The sequence below is a fragment of the Callithrix jacchus genome, chromosome 1 (genome assembly GCF_049354715.1).
Source record: "Callithrix jacchus isolate 240 chromosome 1, calJac240_pri, whole genome shotgun sequence".
In the NCBI taxonomy this organism is placed as follows: Eukaryota; Metazoa; Chordata; class Mammalia; order Primates; family Cebidae; genus Callithrix; species Callithrix jacchus.
The window spans coordinates 193670743-193692483 of NC_133502.1; the positions used below are offsets into that span (position 1 = coordinate 193670743).

The following is a 21741-nucleotide window of genomic DNA, read 5'->3' on the forward strand; positions in this document are numbered from 1 at the left end:
GGAGGACCACTTGAGCCCAGAAGGCTGAAGCTGCAATGAGCTGAGATTGACCAAGACCCTGTCTCAAAAAACCCAGGGTATCTGGAGAAGGCCCTTCATGGGGAGGAGTTCTCTCTCCCACAAACACATCCTCCTCATTTTGTTATGCTTGAGTGTGTGGCCTGGTGCTAGGGACACAGATGACAAAGATAGGTCCTGCCTACCCAAGTGGCAGCCCCAGGTGTGGCAGACACAGGAGGGCCTGTGCCAGCAGGAAGCACTGGGTGCAGCAGTGGCAGGGAATGCAGTGTGGTGGCCATGCAGGGAAGGCAGGGGTTTCTGGAAGTGGGGCCCACAGACGGGTATGGGGCTGACCATGGGGAAGTGCTGGGATGCATGCCCATCTCATGGAGCCTGTTTCCATGGTACGAACTGTGGTCTTCCACAGCTCACAAGGAATATGGGAGACCAGAGATGATCAGAAGTTCAGGAAAGAGGGAGAGCAGGTGGCCTGGATCCGAAGACCAGAGCCAGAATGGGAAAGCCTCCTTCAAAAAAGGCAGGCGGGCCAGGCGCTTTGGGAGGCTGAGACACTTGAGGTAGGACTTGGAGACCATCTCAAAAAAAGAAGGGGGATGGGAACATCTACCAGATAGCCAGAGTGTCAAAACCACGGAGTCTGAGGTGGCCTGGGGGAGGGGAGGACTCAATCACGAAGGTCAGCCAGTGGAGCCTGGAAGAGAGATTTTAGGACAGTGGTACGTCCCCATGTGGCACAAATGTCCCTTAGAGCCGGCGGCACTCACATATTTCCACCCAAGCGTGGTCTTGCAGTTCTCGCAGTAGATGTCGGCAACTGCGTGCAGCCCAGTGAGAAGGACCCTCTCTTCTGCGGGGCCGCAGCCCACGTTCACCCTGCAGGGACAGAGGGGCCACCGCGCTGGAGGCCCGGCCCGCCCCTGGCCAGGCCCCACCCCCGGCCCCCCACCTCAGCAGGCCCTGCTCTGTCCCCCTAGGAGTTCCTCCAAAACAGGGAACTGGCCAGGGAGCAGCACCGCACCTCCCCCAGCCCTGCCCGCCACTGGGAAAGAATGATGGAACAGGCTTTCCATCATTAGCGAGCTTTCAGAAACTCCCAGGTGGGGGACAGTGGGTGCTTTCAGGACCCGGAAAGACCCAGGTGATTCTACACAGGGCACTCTGTAGGTGCCATCCGGGCCGTTCCAGGGCCTGTGCCACCCCCCCAGGCTGAGCCAGGATACTCACACGGAATTGAAGAGGTAGGCGCGTCCCTGGCTCCCCTGAAAGGACTGAAAGAAGAAAGCCCCGTGAGATGGGCTGTGAGTGCTTTCTGGAAAGAAGAGGTGCTGTGCAGAGCCAGGGGAGCCCTGCCCCGCCACCAGGGTTCTGTTAGCTGCACCAGGATGGGTCACTGGGAGCAGACACTGGCATCCACCTCCAGAATTCCACTTGTAATAATAACAGCCACTTAACGAAGCTGCAAGCTGTTTTTGAGTGTAGCGGTCAGGAAGTGGCTGACTCTGCTGCATCAACATTCTTCAAGTGACTATTACTGTGGAATCATGGCAAAATCAGCTTTTAAATGATTGCACGGCTCTACCTGATTATAAGGGTTCTGAGTGGGGATCACAAAAGATTTTCTCTACCTGAAAACCCACAGATCCTCAGAATGCTCTCCTCACCGCCTCTTGTGCAGCAGTTCAGATGCGTCACTGTCAGATATTAGGGGGAAGTGTCCATACTTTCCCACTGAAATGTTTTAAAAGTCATAGCCATGGCTAGGCACAGTGGCTCATGCCTGTAATCCCAGCACTTTGGGAGGCCAAGGCAGGCAGATCACCTGCCTAGATCGAGAGCAGACTAGCCAACATGGTAAAACCCCATCTCTACTAAAAATACAAAAATTAGCCGGGCATGGTGGCAGGTACCTGTAACCCTAGCTACTTAGGCGGCTAAAACAGGAGAATCACTTGAACCCAGGAAGAGGAGGTTGCAGTGAGCCAAGACTGCACCACTGCACTCCAGCATGGGCAACAAGAGTGAAATTCTGTCCTAAAAAAAAAAAAGTCACGGCACAAGATAGCCCCTCACTTAGAGAAAGGCCCTTCCAGTGACATCTCACCAGGAAAATATCATGAGCTCAGAAATAGCTCATGTACCCGTCTCTTGTGCTCAGTACCCGTCTTGAGTCTCAATTGACCTCAATAATAATCAAAGATGCAAACCAAATCAAACATTTTTGAGGGTTTTACTTGTTTTGAGATGGAGTCTTGGAGGTAGGGGTGGGGATAAAAAAAAAAAGAGATGGAGTCTTACTCTGTCACCCAGGCTGGGGTACAACGGTACCATCTGGACTCACTGTAGCCTCTGCCTTTGGGTTCAAGAGATTCTCCTGCCTCAGCCTCTCCAGTAACGGATTACAGGCACACACCACCACACCCAGATAATTTTTGTATTTTTAGAGATAGGATATTTTAGAGATAGGGTTTTGCCATGTTGGCCAGGCTGGTCTCAAACTCCTGGCCTCAAGTGATCTGCCCACATTGGCTTCCCAAAGTGTTGGGACTACAGGCGTGAGCCCCCGTAGCCTGGCTTCCATTACACTTTATAATGGAGGCTGTCATTTAAAAATGTCTTAGGTCATTTGGTAAGAGATGCTCACTCAATACCACTCCCATGAAGGAAACTGTATGTCATCCATGATGTGTACACTGGCAGATTTTCATATCTCAGTTTCACTGGAAAGAAAAGAGGAAAGCTACATTTCTGTATAAAACAAAGAAAGATGGTTTTGTATTGGCTGGTGTTAACCACCTTGCCTGGCCCTTTTTTGGGGTTTTTGGCCTAACCTTAGCACAAAGGCAAAGGGCTGTGACGAATGTTGACTGAACCATGATTTGATAATATCAAAATGTAAAGGGCACATACTATAGGACCCAGCAGTCCCACTTCTAAGAATTTACTGTAAACAATAAACTAGCCTGAGTATATAATGAAATGTGACAAGAATGGCCACAGGTTACAGTGTTCATAATTAGAAAACCAAAAAACAGCAGCAAAAATGGGCTGAGGCAGGAGGACTGCCTGAGCTCAGGAGTTCGGAAAGCCGTGATTGCACAATCGCACTCCAGCCTGGGAGCAGAGCAAGACCCTGCCTCTAAAAAATAGAAACAGCCTGGGTGTGGTGGCTCACACCTGTAATCCCAGCACTTGGGGAAGCTGAGGTGGGCAGATCACTTGAGGTCAGGAGCTCAAGACCAGCCTGGCCAACATGATGAAACCCTGTCTCTACTAAAAATACAAATATTAGCCGAGTGTGGTGGTGGGCACCTGTAATCCCAACTACTCAGGAGGCTGAGGCAGAAGAATTGCTTGAACCCAGGGGGCAGAGGTTGCAGTGAACAGAGCTGGTACCACTGCACTTCAGTCTGAGCGACAGAGCGAGACTCCGTCTCAAAAACAACAGCAGCAAAAAAAAAAAAAAAAAAGCAGAGCCCCCAGTTATCCTTGGTAGACATCTCACTTATTTCACTGAGCATGAAATAAACTTGTGCTTCAAGCACACAGGCTTAAAAACAAGTATTCCCTTAAGTGGCTTTCTAGGATTAGGAATATTATTCTATATTCAGTCGAATAATCACCTTATAGACTTTTCCCACATCCTTATCAGTCTTCAGTTTTCTAGACTGGATTTCCTAAGTCTCACCTACTGAAAGTCCTTATTTTTAAATAGGGTTTGGCTCAGAGACAGGAGCAGTTCTGGGATTCAGATTCAGAGCTGTCTTATCAGAGTTGAGGCCAGCAAACTCCTTCTGTAAAGTAGCGCCAGGAGATAAGTAGTTTAGGCTTTGGGGGACATATGGACCCTGTTCTAATTGCTCTGTAAACAGATGAGCACAGCTGTGATCTATTAAAACTTTACATTAAACAGGTGGTGTGGCAGATTTGGACCACATCAGAATTTGCTAACTAGATGGCGCCTTCTAGTAACCAGAGCTGCCTACAGCAAGAACAGGCTCCCTCAAGCCAGGGGGTCCTTTGTTAGTGACAAATATGGACTTAAGAGGCTGTAGAGACAGTGCCTCTTACCTCACAAGTACTGGATTCTGTTCTGTGTGGCAGCTATTCTCATGGTCTCAGTGAATCCTTGAAAGAATCACCAAGGCAGGGAGAAGAGCTTCCTCTAGACGTTATCTTGCCACCTTGCCTAGCCCATCGCCTGCAGAGGCATGAGGTCCAATCCCTCCTGGCAGCCTGAGCACTCGGAGAACTTAGTTCTTGGCACTTTTTTTTATCCTGAGCGCTCATCTGGCACCAAATGACTTCTGAGCAGGCTTCTGCTCTTTTTTTTTTTTTGGAGTCAGTGTCGCTCTCTCACCCAGACTGGAGTGTAGTGGTGTGGTCTCGGCTCATTGCAACCTCTGCCTCCCAGATTCAAGCTAGTACAATGTCTCAGCCTCTCGAATAGCTGGGATTACAGGCATGTGCCACCATGCCCAGCTAATTTGTTTTTGTATTTTCAGTAGAGATGGTGTTTCACCATGTTGGTCAGGCTGATCTTGAACTCCTGACCTTAAGTGATCACCTGCCTTGGCCTTCCAAAGTGCTGGGATTACAGGGGTGAGCCACCATGCCCAGCTAGGCTTCTGCTCTTGATACAATTTTTAAAACAACTCAGTGACCTCTAGGCTCTTCAACAGAAGCATCTTAAATTCCTTCTGGCCACATAGTGATGAACACACCTGGCATCCTTCCGAAACAAAACCATGCATGGGGCCGACACTGACCACCTGCTCAGTACTCAGGTACTGACCTGCTTAGGTCATGGCCAACACACAGGTGTCACCAGGCTCCCCACGGCCACAAGCTTCACTGCCCCTACCTGCAGGCCCAGAGCAGCTCCGCTTCTCACCACCTCAGAGTCTGCCTCAGAAAACACTGAAGAAACAGGGTGCCTGGCTCCCTCCACTTCTCACCTCACACTTCCCAGTGCACACAGGAGCCCAGGGGCAGTGAGAGGGCAGAAACTCTGCCTCGTTTAACAGTTTTGATCTCAGATGATGAACAGAAACAAGGAGCCTCTTACTATTACCTAGCAAAACTACAAGCAGGTAAGTGTTCTTCTCAGTGAGTTAAACAGGAAACCTAAGAAATTCCTGGCCGAGATTGGTGGCTCACACCTATAATCCCAGCACTTTGGGAGGCCAAGGCAGGAGGATTACTTGAGGCCAGGAGTGTAAGACCAGCCTGGGCAACATGGTAAAACCCTGTCTCTCCAAAAAAAAAAAGTAAATAAAATACTTATTAAAAAAAGAAGTTTCCTGAAAAGAAGAAAACAAAACTTCCTGACAGGCAGGAGGATTACTTGAGGCCAGGAGTGTAAGACCAGCCTGGGCAACATGGTAAAACCCTGTCTCTCCAAAAAAAAAAAGTAAATAAAATACTTATTAAAAAAAGAAGTTTCCTGAAAAGAAGAAAACAAAACTTCCTGACAAATTCTGTTTCCAAAGTAGCAGCAGGTTCATATGCCCCAGGAGGATGAGTAGGGGGTCATGACCTGTGAGGATGGGGGGAGATGGTGACCTGAGGGTGAGGGGAGGTCATGACTGAGAATGGGTGAGATCATGACCTGTGAGGATGGGGGAAGGCCAGGACCTAAGGATCAGTGGAGAACAGTCACTGCCTGAGTGAGCATCAGCTCCTCCGTGATGTTTGGCCTGTTTAAATATTCTCAGCTGTTTGACACTGCTAATGAGGAGCCCAGTACAGTAAGGAGGGGTTGGGGGATCTTATTTCTATCTTCAAGACTGCTCATGTGTCACAGACCAGCCAGAGCCTCACCCAGCTTCCCACAGACCTAGCCGACGCAGCCACACCCTCTCGGGCATTTTCTTGAGCAACCCCTTTTCTTAACCATGCTGAGTTTTAAAAATTTCTTTATACCCTTATTATTAAATGATTTCCACAGATTTTTCTAGACTCAACTTTTGCTCACTCAGTCCTCTCTGGTTTTCTGCCCTGAGAAACAAGTGATTCATCTTGGGAGTCCTAATTCCTAATTCCTGGGAGTCCCAGCTGCCTGGCCCTGGAAACCCATCCACCGATGCCGGGACCACATCTGTGATCATGGTGTAGCCACAATTAATGCACAAAACGCTCCCCAATGCTGCCTTGAAGGCTCTACACTTTCAGGACACAGGAGACTCAGGGGGTCATGTAATGCTTATATTCATCCACTAAGTAGGTACCACAATGACAATCATTGCGCCATCAATTTTTTTTTTTTTTTTTTTGAGAAAGTCTTGCTCTGTCACCCAGGCTGGAGTGTAGTGGTGTGATCTCAGCTCACTGCAACCTCAGCCTGCTGGGTTCAAGCAATTCTCCGGCTTCAGCCTCCTGAGTAGCTGGGATTAGAAGCGCATGCCACCAGGCCTGGCTGACTTTTTTTTTAATTTTTAGTAGAGACAGGGTTTCATCATGTTGGTAAGGCTGGTTTTGAACTCCTGACCTCATGATCCGCCTGCCTCAGCCTCCCAAAGTGCTGGGATTATAGGCATGAGCCACTGCGCCCAGCCTGTGCCATCAGTTTTTTGGCATGTCACTTGCCTTGGAGATGAGCTCGTCATGATTGGCCAGGTGTGCTCTGCAGTGGATGCAGCTGTACGTTCGGTGACAGTTCGGCAGATACGCTTGGAAAGTTTTGGACTTTGTCATCTTCACCATCTCTCCCGGGTGCTCCTCACTCAGCTCAGGGCTGGTTCTGGAAGAACCGCGGCTCTGCTGGCCTCTCTGACAAAAGAAACACTGGAAAATGCACGCAAGAGCCGTTGTTGTCCAGGAGGGCGTGTGGCACTGTCCACACAGCTGGGACAAGAGAAAAATGGAACCTGCCAACCAATCAGACAAAGTGGTGGGTTACAGAGAGAACGCACATGTGAAGGAGGTACCTGTGGGAAGAACATGCAGAGGGTGGCAGGACTAGAAGTTAAAAGATATTTTTCTTTTTTTTTTGGAAACAGAGTCTCGTTCTGTCACCAGGCTGGAGTGCAGTGGCATGATCTCAGCTCACTGCAACCTCCGCCTCCCGGGTTCAAGTGATTGTCCCACCTCAGCCTCCTGAGTAGAATGTGCCTTCATGCCCAGCTAATTTTTGTATTTTAGTAGATATGGGGTTTCACCATGTCAGCCAAGATGGTCTTGATCTCTTTTTTTTTTTTAATTTAATTATATTTTTTTCATACTCATGCCATCTCTAAGTGATGGTCTTGATCTTTTGACCTCATGATCTGCCCGCCTCAGCCTCCCAAAGTGCTGGGATTACAGGCATGAACCACCGCATCTGGCATTTTATTTTTTTTGAGATGGAGTCTCATTCTGTTGCCCAGGCTGGAATGCAGTGGCATGATCTTAGCTCACTGCAGCCTCTGCCTCCCAGGTTCAAGCGATTCTCCTGCCTTAGCCTCCTGAGTAGCTGGGATTATGGGCACACGCCACCACGCCTGGCTAATTTTTTATTTTTTAGTATAGATGGGGTTTCACCATGTTAGCCAGGCTGGTCTTGAACTCCTGACCTCAGGGGATCCACTCGCCTCGGCTTCCCAAAGTGCTGGCATTACAAGTCCCACTGCGCCCGGACAAGATCTAACTCTTTAGTATCAGTTGTAGACAAAATGAACACTGACCCCTCAGTTGGAAGTGGAAAAGCGAACAACTTTTATATGCAAATAATTTGAGAAAAACATTGGTTCAAATTCTTACACCAGGTTTGGCTTCGGGAAACTTGAAAGAAGCGGAAACAAGACTCCTGCTGAGTGGGCCCCGTGACGGGGCGGGGTGCACCCCGCCCCGAATCCTGGAAGTCACCACGTAGAGCACCAGGACATTGAGGAGTATGGGTGATAGATCCAGTATTATTTAATCTTTAAGAAATTTCAGTCCTGAAATAAATGGTCAAAATGATCTTCAACAAGGGTGTCAAGACTACTAAATGGGGAGAGGACAGTCTTTCAACAAATTGTGCCACAACTGGATACCCACCTGCAAAAACATAAAGTTGGACCTTTACCTAACACCATCTACAAATTAACTCGAAATAAAGGACTGAAATGTGAGAGTTAAGACCATAAAACTCTTAGAAGGAAACAGGAAAAGCTGCATGACACTGGATTTGGCAATGATCCCTTGGATATGACACCAAAAGCATGGACAGCAAAAGACAGATCAGACTTCATGAAAATGAAAAACCTTTGGCTCAGTGCCATGGCCCACGCCTGTGGTCCCAGCACTTTGAGAGGCTGAGGTGGGCAGATCACTTGAATCCAGGAGCTCAAAACCAGCCTGGGCAATGAAGCAATACCGCATCTCAACTAAAAATACAAAAAACTAGCTGGGTGTGGTGGCTGTGCCTGTGGTCCCAGCTACTCGGGAGGCTGAAGTGGGAGGATGGCTTGAGGCTGGGAAGTTGAGGCTGCAGTGAGCCAAGATCGTCCACTGCACTCCAGTCTGAGCAACAGTGAAACCCTGTCTCTAAATGAAGAAAGAAATCTTTTGTGCTTCAAAGGATACTATCAACAGAGGCAACCCAGAGAATGAGGGAAAACATTTTTAAATCATATACCTGATAAGATGTTAATATTTAGAATACATATATTCTATATTCTCCCTATATATATTCTCTATATATTATCTATATATTCTAGTTATTGGAATATGTAAAAAAAAAAAAACTCCAACTCAGCAAAAAAAAATTTTTTTAAACAATCTGGTTAAAAACTGGACAAAGGGCTAGGCACGGTGGCTCATGCCTGTAATCCCAGCACTTTGGGAGGCTGAGACAGTGGACCACTTGAGGTCAGGAGTTCGAGACCAGCCTGGTCAACATGGTGAAACCCCATCTCTACTAAAAATACAAAAATTAGCCGGGAGTGGTGGCAGGAGCCTGTAATCCCAGCTACGCAGGAGGATGAGGCAGAAGAATCGCTTAAATCCAGGAGGCAGAGGTTGCAGTGAGCCGAGATCGCACCACTGCACTCCAGCCTGGGCGACAGAGTGAGACTCCATCTCAAAAAAAAAATAAAGGAAATGCACAAAGGACCTATATATCTATATTGTATATATATATTCTAATTATTAGAATATGTTTTTTAAAAAAACTCCCACAACTCAGCAAAAAAAAAAAAAACCCACAATCTGATTTAAAAATGGACAAAGGACCTATAAATCTACATTCTATATAGTTATTAGAATATATTTAAGAAACTCCTACAACTCAACAAAAAAAGCCCCAAAACAATCTGATCAAAAACGGACAAGGACTTATGTAAACACTTCTCCGAAGAACATGTACAAATGGCCAAAAAGCATGTGAAAAGATCCTCATCACTGATCCTGAGGGAGGCAGACAAGGACCACACTGAGACACCACTGCACATCCTCTAGGCAAGCTACTATACACACACACACACACACACACACACACACACACACACACACACACAGGGAGCACAAAAATAAGCATTGGTGAGGATGGAGAGGAACTGGAACCTCATGCATTGTGGGTAAAAATGTAAAATGTTGGAGGCACTATGGGAAACAGTACGTAATTCCTCAAAATATGAAACAGAATTACCATGGGCTCCAGCAATTCCACTGCTGGGTGTAAATCCACAAGAACTGAAAATGGGTCTCAAAGCCATGTCTGCACACTCATGCTCACAGCAGCACTATTCACAACAGCCATGAGGTGGAAGCAACTGAGCGTCCTTCCACAGACCGGCATTCTCATCAAAATGTGGCGTCTGCAAACAGTGGGATGTTATCCAGCCTTTAAAAGGAAGGGACCCTCATGGAGGAACCCTAAGGACACTATGCTCAGTGAAATAAGCCAGTCACCAAGGACAAATTTTGTATGAGGTACTTAGAGCAGTGAGATTCAGAGACAGAAAGAGCTGCCAGGGGCAGGTGGAGTTACCGCTTAATGGGTGCAGCATTTCGGTTTTTTTAAGATGAAGAGTCCTGGAGATTGGTGGTGATGGCTGCACAAAAATGTGAATATATTTAATGTCACTGAATTGTACACTTAGAAATGGTTAAGGCAGTAAGAGGTATGGGCTGGGTGCGGTGGCTCACGCGTGTAATCCCAGCACTTTGGGAGGCCGAGGTGGGTGGATCACGAGGTCAAGAGATCGAGACCATCCTGGTCAACATGGTGAAACCCCGTCTCTACTAAAAATACAAAAAATTAGCTGGGCATGATGGCGTGTGCCTGGAATCCCAGCTACTCAGGAGGCTGAGGCAGGAGAATTGCCTGAACCCAGGAGGTGGAGGTTGCGGTGAGCCGAGATTGCGCCGTTGCACTCCAGCCTGGGTAACAAGAGCGAAACTCCATCTAAAAAAAAAAAAAAAAAAAAACAGACAGTAAGAGTTATATGTATTTACCACAATCATTTTAAAATGTATTTACCACAATTATTTTAAAGAATATGTCATTTTTACATCTCTAAGTTCTCATTAACAAAAGGAGGTAAGTCCATGACGGCTGCTGCCATCATTGGCCCCAGGGGCGCGCACCGAGTTTTCCTGGTAGCACCACCCCAATCTCACTGCTCACTTGGCCCATGACAGGCGGCCTGCAGGAGAGTCAGGCACATGAGGAGTTTCTTTCAGGCCAAACAGAAGAGCAAGAGTTTCCCTAAGTTCAAGAGCACGGGGCGGGGAAGAGCCAAGTGCTAGCAGTTCCTTGAACCTGCTCCTCCTGGGAGGCACACACCCCCACCCCTGAACCCCATGCAACCTCTGCTTCAGCAGCAGCCTGTCCCATGCCCTTCCCTGAGATGACACCCAGGACAGCGTCCTTCTGGGTCCAGCACAGCCTCGCCAGGCCCCCCACTTGCACAGGCACAGCTGCATTAGAGGGTCACTTGCTCACACTGGGCTGAAGATGTGCATGGGCAGAATGCCATGTTTGTGATCATGTGAACGGAAGATACAAATGCTCTGCGGCCACCACCCAGGATGGAACTGGGACCGGGTCACCATGGGGCTGCGGTGCCCTTCCTCAGTGCCCTGGCCTGAGACACTGCCTAATTCAGACTTGGTGTTTCTTGGTCTTTGCTTGTCCTGATGGCTGTGCCCATGTCTGCAGCCCTGAGCCACACGGCTGCATGTTCCGAGTTTAGAACTTTACACCAGCGATGTTGTGAGACTTCTCTGCTGATGTGCAGCAAAGTCTGCCTCTGTCTCCATGTGTGGCTGGGCTCCCTTCACCTGGTGTCCTGTCAGGTACACGGCATGGAGCCACAGATGGGGTGTGGTCATGTATCGGCTCCTGAACTGGCTAATAAACGGTGCTGCTGTCACTGTCGCCTCTCCCGAGCTGCACGGGCAGGCATTTCATTGGAACGATCCCAGGAGCAGATGCCTGTGCACGCGGCAGCACCCTCCAAGGTGCTGGTGACAAGGCCATTCTGCCAGCAACAAACATGAGTCCCTGCTGACCTTTATCCCACCAACCTGATATGGTCAAATTTTAACATTTCTGCCGCCTGGCAGTCATAAGGCAGCAGCATGTCATTGTGGCTTTAATTTGCTTCAACCGGACTGTACAGGTGGGTACCTTGTATGGTTGGGTCATGAAATTATAGCATTACCGGAATGTGGACATGACTGTGCCTGTAATGTAAACTTCAGGAAACTATAGTATATGGATAAATCCATGTACATATGTATTCCATACACACACACACACATATGCATACATGTGTGGATTAATGGGTTTCAAATTCTCTGAAAGTATTAACTAGACAAAAAAAATCTATCAACATGCTGCTTACTACTATAGTTCAAATAAAGATAAAAGGTATTTTTGTTTGTTTGTTTTTTTAGATGGAGTTTCGCTCGTTACCCAGGCTGGAGTGCAATGGCACGATCTCGGCTCACTGCAACCTCCGCCTCCTGGGTTCAAGCAATTTTCCTGCGTCAGCCTCCTGAGTAGCTGGGACTACAGGCACGCGCCACCATGCCCAGCTAATTTTTGTATTTTTAGTAGAGATGGGGTTTCACCTTGTTGACCAGGATGGTCTCGATCTCTTGACCTCGTGATCCACTCACCTCGGCCTCCCAAGGTGCTGGGATTATAGGCGTGAGCCACCGCGCCTGGCCAAGGTATTTTTTTTTTAGATTGAGTCTCACTCTGTCACCAGGCTGGAGTGCAGTGACACGATCTCAACCCACTGCGGCCTTTGACTCCCGGTTCAAGCCATTCTCCTGCCTCAGCTTCCACGTAGCTGGGATTACAGGCATACACCACCACACCCAGCTAATTTTTTTTTGTATTTTTAGTAGAGATGGTGTTTCACCACGTTGGCCACGATGATCCATCTCCTGACCTCATGATCCACCCACCTTGGCCTCCCAAAGTGCTGGGATTACAGGTATGAGCCACTGTACCCCACCAAAAGGCACATTTATAATTTTTATTTATTTATGTATATATTTGAGACGGAGTCACTCGTCGCCCAGGCTGGAGTGCAGTGGTGCCATCTCCACTCACTGCAACCTCTGCGTCCCAGGTTCAAGTGATTCTTCTGCCTCCCGAGTAGCTGGAACTACCGGCATGCACCACCATGCGTGACTAATTTTTGTATTTGTAGTAGAGACAGGGTTTCACCATGTTGGCCATGCTGGTCTCAAACTCCTGACCTCAAGTGATCTACCCGCCTCAGCCTCCCAAAGTGCTGGGATTACAGGTGTGAGCCACTGTACCCAACCTAAAAGGTGCATTTTTTGAAAAAAGGTGACTTAAGATTTCATAGAAACCAACTTTTTGTAAAACTATGATAAGCCAAATACTTGGACTAACCCTCCCACTGAAAAGGACCAAAAATGCTGACAAAATCAAAGGATGTTTTCTTGAAGGCATCCAGGGACTGCCAAGACAGTGAGGAACCGCCATGCACCGCCTGGGGAAAGCAGAAACCGGAGGGGTGAGCTAAGCCGCTCTCGCCTTGAAAACATCTGCCCCAATCCAGCCAACCCAGGCTTCTGATGAGAAGTCCAAGGCTGGTCCCCACCCCACAGAGCAGTGATCACAGGACAGCCCTCACAGGACTTATGGCCCAAATTCACACGAATGAGAAGATTCCAAAAACTCACAGTTGATGGATTTAGTTTAAAATGGCTTTAGGCTGACAGTGTCCTGAGGTACCTGGCAGAAGGAAGTGTAAACCTAGTTTGGAGGAGGTATCTTTATCCTAGATCTGAAAAAATCCCTCAAGTCACTTTTCCAGGGCAACAAGTAACACAGTACAAAGTAACCACGAATTCATGGAAACAGTGCCCCATGAGCAAGGACAGAAAAGGCCAGCAGCAGAGACTCAGCATCTGACCTGAGGCAAACTGTGAGACTCCTCATATACACAGAGGGAACCCATCAGCTGGAAACTGTATGTCACAAATAGCAATCGAGAAAAAAAAAAATGACCCTGCAGAAAAACAGGAGCAGAAATTCTAGAAATAAGCAGCATTAAGCTCAATGGGTTTAACAGCAATAAGAATAAAAAGAGAATACGTACACTGAATATATGTCAGAATGAACTATGCTGAATAAAAAAGTGTGAAAGCTGGAAAATATGAGTCTTAGAGACTTGAAGCAGCGAAAGAGGACATGTGTTTGGATTTCAGAAGGTGGAGGCAAGAGGAAAGTGGGGTAGAGGCACTTTGTGAAGAACTGATGATTGAGGTTTCTCCGGAACTAAAGAAAGCTACTAATCCACAGACTTCAAAAGCCCAACAATCCTAAGCAGGAATAAGAATACAGCCACAGCTGGAGAAATAATAATGAAACTGCACAACACCAAAGATAAAGGGGAAGAAGTCTTCCAAGTGTCCAGAGGGAGGAAAAATGACCGGGAAAAACAGAACCCAAAAGGCAGCAGATAAAGGGACTACTATGATTCTGAACGATAATGACTGATATCCCAGATTTTACAATGAGTGAAAGTATCTTCCAAGAAGTGGGGCAAAGGCTGGACATAGTGGCTCACACCTGGCATCTCAGCACTTTGGGAGGCCAAAGAGGATTGCTTGAGCCCAGGAGTTCAAGACCAGCCTGGGCAACAGCGAGACCCTGTCTCTACCCCCCACCAAAAAAAAAAAGTTTTTTTTTTTAAATTAGCCAAGTGTGGTCCCAGCTACTCAGGAGGCTGAGGTGGGAGGATTGCTTGAGCCCAGGAGGTTGAGGCTGCAATGAGCAGAGATTGTGCCATTGTACTCAGCCTGGGTAAGAGTGAGACCCTGTCTCACAAAAAAAAAAAAAGAAAAGGAAAGCCGGGTGCGGTGGCTCATGCCTGTGATTCAAGCACTCTGGAGGCCAAGGCAGGTGGATCACCTGAGGTCAGGAGTTCAGGACCAGCCTGACCAACATGGTGAAACCTCGTTTGTTTTTTTTTTTAAAAAAAGGAAGAAAAGAAAAGAGAAAAAAGAAACAGAGTGGGACCGGCACAAGATAGGAAAACAGGTCGATGCAACATGAAAGAGCCAGAAACAGCCCGCAGAGGGCCGGACAGCACAGAGGGTTTCCCAGGGAAATATTGCTGGGCCACTGCACATCTGCAGGAGAGAAACCAAGCTGGGTCTCAGTGCATCAACAAAGTCAACAGTTAATCACATTTCTCAACAGAGATGACCATCTAGCAGGAATTTTGTGAAGAAAATTTCTGTACAAAGGTATACACATGTATATACATACATAAACACAACACGCCATCTTCTAAAATGAAGTCCATTTCCTTCTCCAATATTATGTTACAGAATTTCTGGAAAAGTCTGCCTATACCGGATATTCCCGATGGGTGATTCCCTAAACCCTTAAACTCTTTTTCCTGTCAGCTGCTATGAAGTTATCCCATGCCAATCGTGAAATTGTCCCCGGGGTTTCTTAGAATCAAGGACAAGACCTCACATTTAGCATTAATCCGGTACTTTTTTTTTTTTTTTTTTTGGGACAGAGTTTCGCTCTTGTTACCCAGGCTGGAGTGCAATGGCACGATCTCAGCTCACCGCAACCTCTGTTTCCTGGGTTCAAGCAATTCTCCTGCCTCAGCCTCCTGAGTAGCTGGGACTACAGGCGCATACCACCATGCCCAGCTAATTTTTGTATTTTTAGTAGAGACGGGGTTTCACCTTGTTGACCAGGATGGTCTCGATCTCTTGACCTCGTGATCCACCCGCTTTGGCCTCCCAAAGTGCTGGGATTATAGGCATGAGCCACCACTCCCGGCCTAAAATGGTACATTTTATTAGATCGTATCTTTGCCTGAACTACTGGGCCCTCCCTGAATCTGAACCCTGTCATCACTTCCATGAAACTTGCACACGTCCCACACGGCACATGAGGACATCATTGTGAGAGCTTGTCAGGAGCGTATTCAAATCCACACGTTCCACCAATTAGTGGAAGGAAGTGTTCTGACTTCGCTTCTTACTGACCTCATGTGGAATCTTTGTGATGTTTTCACCTAAGTTTTTCTCTTTTTATTAAAATGAGACTTTATTTAATAAACTTGTTTCTCTCTTTTCCTTTCCCCGGACTGCCCTTTAACAAAGATGCTAAGAATACGAAGTGAAGCAGTTGAGAGAGACAGGCCAGTTATTCACAAACTGGGTATTCAGGTCTCTAGCATTCAGAATCTCTACTCCAAGTGACTCAAGTAGAGAACTACAGAAACCGCCCTTCATTTTGTTCGTCATTTTAAAATAAGTAATATCGGCTGGGCGCGGTGGCTCACGCCTGTAATCCCAACACTTTGGGAGGCTGAGGCAGGAGAATCGCTTGAACCTGGGAGGTGGAGGTTGAGTAGTTGGGTAAACAGGCGCATGCCATCATGCCCAGCTGATTTTTATATTTTTAGTAGAGAAGAGGTTTTGCCATGTTGGCTAGGCAGGTGTTGAACTCCTGACCTCAAGTGATCCGCCTGCCTCGGCCCCCCAAAGTGTTGGGATTACAGGCGTGAGCCACTGCGCCCGGCCCAACTTCTTTTTTATTGCTGTTTGTCCTGAACACATGTGAAATGGACAGCACATGAAAGCCTCTTGGGACAATGTTGACAGCAGACCTCTAGGGTTTGTTGTTCATCTTCCTTACCTGAAACTTTTTTTTCTTTTTTTTTTTTTTGAGATGGAGTTTCGCTCGTTACCCAGGCTGGAGTGCAACGGCGCGATCTCGGCTCACCACAACCTCTGCCTCCTGGGTTCAGGCAATTCTCCTGCCTCAGCCTCCTAAGTAGCTGGGATTCCAGGCATGTGCCACCATGCCCAGCTAATTTTTGGATTTTTAGTAGAGACGGGGTTTCACCGTTTTGACCAGGATGGTCTCGATCTCTTGACCTCGTGATCCACCCACCTCGGCCTCCCAAAGTGCTGGGATTACAGACTTGAGCCACCACGCCTGGCCCTTACCTGAAACTTTATGCCTGTGGATTAATAAATCGCCATTTCCTTCTCTACCAAGCCCCTGGCAGCCACCACCCCAATGTTTGATTTTATGAATTTGACTTCTCTAGATACCTCATAGAAGTGGAATCATGAGTGTTTGTCCATGCCTGGCTAATTTCACTGAGCACATAATGCCTTCAAGGTCCATCCATGTTGTCGCCTATTACAGAATTACCTTTTTTTTTTTTAAGGCTGAATAGTAGTCCATAAAGAAAATGTAGCATACACATACAGGGAAAGCACTTCAAAACGTGGCCATTTGCCAAGAGTTTTATTTATTTTGAATTTCTAAACACCATGAATGCTTAACTGCAGATCATCTATTTTTTTTTTTTTTTTTTTTTTTTTGAGTCAGAGTCTTGCTCTGTCGACAAGCTGGAGTGCAGTGGAGCTATCTCAGCTCACTGCAACCTCCGCCTCCCAGGTTCAAGCAGTTCTCCTGCCTCAGCCTCCCAAGTAGCTGGGACTACAGGTGCGTACCACCATACCTGGCTAATTTTTCTATTTTTAGTAGAGACGGAGTTTCACCATGTTGGCCAGGATAATCTTGATCTCCTGACCTTGTGATGTGCCCACCTCAGCCTCCCAAAGTGCTGGAATTATATGCTTGAGCCACTGTGGCTGGCCTCACCCCTTTTTAGGCAAGCTGGTGTCCCCTGCTCCCGGAAGGTCACCATATGGATGCCTAACTTAGTGTGCACGCCTGATCACCATAGTGCACTACAGCCCAGAGCGCCTGGGTTCAAGCGATCCCCTCCTCAGCCTCCCGAGTAGCTAGGACTACAGGGTGCATCAGGTAAGGGATTTTATTTAATTAATTAAAGTTTTTGAGACAGTCTCCCTCTGTCATCCAGGCTGGAGTACAGTGGCGTGATCTCGCCTCACTGCAGCCTCTGCCTCCTGAGTTCAAGACATTCTCCTGCCTCAGCCTCCCAAGTAGCTGAGACTACAGGTGCAGGCCACCATACCCAGCTAATTTTTCCATTTTTAGTACAGACAGGGTTTCACCCCATTGGCCAGGCTGGTCTCCTGACCTCAAGCGATCCGCACACCTCAGCCCCCCAAAGTGGTAGGATTATAGGCGTGAGCCACTGTGCCTGACTGGGATTTTATTTTATTATTTATTTTTGTTTTGTTTTTGAGATGGAGTCTCACTCTGTCGCCCAGGCTGGAGTAGAGTGGCGGCTCATGCAACCTCCGCCTCCTGGGTTCAAGTGATATGCCTGCTTCAGTCTCCCGAGTAGCTGGGACTATAGGCGCGTGCCACCACACCTAGCTAATTTTTAATTTTTAGTAGAGACAGGTTTTACCATGTTGGCCAGGCTGGTCTTGAACTCCTGACCTCGGGTGATCCATACGCCTCAGCCTCCCAAAGTGCTGGGATCACAAGCATGAGCCACTGTGCCCAGACAGATTTTATTTTTTAAGTTGGTGATGGGTATACACATGTCCATTTTATTAATCTTCATTTCTTATCTTTAAGTATGATATATGTATTGAGATGGCAAAAGGAGTGAAAAGTGAGTCTCCCACTCCATAGCCCCAGCCCCATTCAAGAGACAGCACAGCAGCAGTTCCTGGTAACCTCAGAAACATTTCACCGGCACATGCTCTGTATCTCCTTCAAACCTCATCAACACTCTGCTTAAGTAATCTAATATTTTGTAATTATAAAATAGTTCATTAAGGCCGGGTGTGGTGGCTCACACCTATAATCCCAGCAGTTTGGGAGGCCAAGGCAGGCAGATTACAAAGTCATGAGTTTGAGACCAGCCTGGCCAACACGGTGAAAATACAAAAATAAAAAAATTAGCCTGGCATGGTGGCAGGTTCCTGTAATCCCAGCTACTCAGGAAGCTGAGGCAGGAGAACTGCTTGAACCCAGGAGATGAAGGTTCAGTGAGCCACAATCTCACCACTGCACTCCAGCCTGGGTGACAGAATAAGACTTCGTCAAAGGAAAAAAAAAGAAAAAAAGAACAGTTCATTAACGAAATAAATTTTTTTTTACTGCTTTGAGAAAGGGTCTCACTCTGTCACCCAGGCTGGAGTGCAGTGGCATGATCTCTGCTCACTGCAACCTCCGCCTCCCGAATTCAAGCAATTCTCATGCTCAGCCTCCTAAGTAGCTGGGATGACACGAGTACGCCACCATGCCTGGTTAATTTCTGTATTTTTTGTAGAGGCAGGTTTCACTATGTTGCCCAGACTGGTCTCAAACTCCTTGGCTCGAACGATCTACCCACCTTGGCCTCTCAAAGTGCTGGGATGAGAGGTGTGAACCACCGTGCCCAACTTAAGAAATTAAAATTTTATTTTACTTTTTATTTTTATTTTTGAGATGGAGTTTCACTCTTGTTGCCCAGGCTGGTGCACAATGGTGTGATCTCAGCTCACCACAACCTCTGCCTTCTGGGTTCAGGCAATTCTCCTGCCTCAGCCTCCCAAGTAACTGGGACTACAGGCATGTGCCACCACGCCCGGCTAATTTTTTTGTATTTTTAGTAGAGACGGGGTTTCACCATGTTGACCAGGATGGTCTCGATCTCTTGACCTCGTGATCCACCCACCTCGGCCTCCCAAAGTGTTGGGATTACAGGCGTGAGCCACTGCACCCCGCTCTAAAATGATAAAATTTTAAAGTCATCTGGGTGGCTTTATTAAACCTAGATGGCAGGAAAAAAAAAAACAAAACACTGACCAGTGTCCTGGCCCCTGAAAGGCACTTAAATATCTGGGGAATGAATAGGTATCAGGTGAATCCTCACATGGAGACAGCAAAAGTAAATGGGGGTTGAAACACCACTACTGCGCCCCAGTGCAGCGGCTCATGTCTGTCATCCCAGCACTTTTGGAGGCAAGGGCAGGAGGATCGCTTGAGCCCAGGAGTTCATGCACCTTAGGCTCTGCAAATTCTCACAACATCCTGAGAAACTGTCATCCCTGCCCAGTGGTGGCCACCACAGTCCCACAGGCAGTGTTCACTCCAGGGCACGGGTGCTCTCCTCGGTCCCACCTGACCTGAGAGGGAAGAGCATACGGGGAGGACAGAGCAGTCCCTGGGAAGGAGGGGCCCCTCTGACCATCAGGGTTCCAGACAGGAGGAAGCGGTGTGTCCCCATCAGGGTCCTGTGCAGCTTCAGGGTCCTGTGCAGCTTCAGGGTCCTCCATGCTGTAATTGTTCCCTATTTACTCAAAGCCTGTAGCTCTCAGTACAGACACCACCCCTGGCAGCTGTAGCCCAGCCTGCTGCCCTCCCTGCTGGCCCCTTCCTGCATCTGGGCTGTCCCCACAGCAAGTGCCACTGGCTGAGCCTCCCAGCTATGAGGCAGACACAACGACAAGCTCAGATCTCAGCTCTCACCTCTGCCTGATGGTTTCTCTGGTGTCACACATCCCTAGTGGGATGCAGAGGACACCACTAACTCTTCCTGGACTAGAGTGCCCAGGGCCCTGCAGAGTAACACTGAGGGCACCACTATTACAAAAAGCTTCCTTACCAACCAAAGCAGACTTGCTGTTTCCCAAGCACACTTCCAATGAGCCTTCTTTGGAGACCTTCGTTGTACAGCCCTGCCCCCAAGGCATCCTTATTGGAAGAGCCTGCTGTCCAGGGCCCCAGCCGTCTAGGTCCCTGTCCCCATTTCCTGTCCCAAGTCTGGTCACTGCACAGATGCCTCCCATGCACTTCATGTGGTCTCAGTCCTGATAGTGACCCTTGTCACCAGCCCCCAAAGGGGTCCTGGCAGTAGTGGGCAGGGCTGGATTTGTGGTCACTATCATGTTAAGCTTTAACTCAGCTTTAAATGACAGATCCACTGTTGCACTCGGGAAACTATGGCCACGTTTGGAAACAACCAAGGTAAATGGGCTTTTACAAGACCTATTGGCAGACTAGGAACTGCCCTGAAGTAACTGAAAGGAAAATGCTGGGTGATTCACCTGGCCAATCATCTCCACTATTGGACACTGTGTGTTCCCAAGTTTGAAGGGCAGCTGCCATCCATCCCCACAAATAGACATTATTGTGGGATATGTTTTTAGAGCAAAAACAATTTTCTGGAATCCAGAAATTTCTCTCCTAAAATAAGCCTGTAAAATTATTTTAAGAGAATGTGAATCAGGCCCATGTCCATATGGTACAGATAACACACTTCTAAAAGACAAAAACACACGCATCAAAACCAGGCAGCTTCTGACACTAAATGGGACGGAGTGCAGACTGGGGTGCCCCTTTCTCTTTTTCAACCACCCCACCAAGTCCTCAACCCCCTCCCCAGGTGCCGGTGTAGTAGACAGCCCGGTCGCCTGCTTCACCTCCCCCAGCACTGCCACCACCTGGCAGGTGAGCACAGGTTCCATCCCCACAACTTCCCCTCGGAGCCCTCCAGGGTGTCATGAGATGGAAAGGAGGCCCCAGGCAGACACGGACGCCAGCACGTGAGAAAACTGGAGAAGAACTGCGGTGTGTGCGGGGTGTGGCGATGAAGGGGCTGATGTGCCAGGCAGACAGAGTGCCAGGGAGAACCAGGAGGGAACAGTGCTCATATGGCCTTGCCATGTTCGGCCAGGGTCATAAAGAAAGGGGAACTGGGACATCAAGGTCCACCTCCCTAGGGAGGAGAGGGATGAGGGATGAGAGGCGGTGCCATCACCTGCCCGGCCAGCTGCCCCACAGCTTCTCTACCTCCATTCCCCTCAGCCGCCCCTTTCTTCCCTCCTCTCTACGGAGGAAACCTCCCTGCTTTTGGCTTTGCCCCTCCCACCTGTCACTGACAAGGCACTGTCCTTGGGATTAAAAAGATGAAAAAGGCCCCACCATCACAGAGCGGAGAGATGATCAGTAAAACCAGCAGCTCCCGGAAAAGAACATGTAGCAGTTCCCAGAGCCTGGCAGGCCGACACCAGCCCTATCCTAAGCTGCATACTGTATAAGAACGGTGTGATTCACAGCAGTCCTAAGAGATGTGTGTTCTTATTAGTTCCACCACGCAGATGGGGAAACTGAAGCCCAAAAAGGTTACCGGAGCTGCCCAAGGCTGCACAGCCAGTGAACTGTGAAGCTGGATTCAAGGCCAGAGTCTTCCCACTTTGGACCAGGGTGTCCAAGATGAAAACATGCACGTGAGGCTGGGCGCGGTGGCTCACGCCTATAATCCCAGCACTTTGGGAGGCTGAGGCGGGTGGATCACGAGGTCAAGAGATCGAGACCATCCTGGTCAACAAGGTGAAACCCTGTCTCTACTAAAA

The 21741-nt window shown here is 48.2% G+C and overlaps 1 protein-coding gene across 3 annotated transcripts in view; it reads right to left on the bottom strand.

Moving 5' to 3' along the window:
• The window catches only part of YPEL1 (yippee like 1), a 32743-nt gene that overhangs the window by 3800 nt on the left and 7202 nt on the right, over positions 1-21741 (bottom strand). For 2 of the 3 annotated variants that reach the window (XM_002743571.7, XM_054245452.2), the window contains 3 exons: positions 6607-6887; positions 1246-1289; positions 786-894 (listed from right to left, as the gene is read on the bottom strand). In XM_002743571.7, coding sequence (XP_002743617.1) covers positions 786-894; positions 1246-1289; positions 6607-6723 — 270 coding nt within the window. In that variant the 5' untranslated portion in view covers positions 6724-6887. Of the gene's footprint in view, positions 1-785; positions 895-1245; positions 1553-1646; positions 1750-6606; positions 6888-21741 lie in introns of those variants that run through there. The other variant, XM_078335930.1, reaches the window with a different exon arrangement.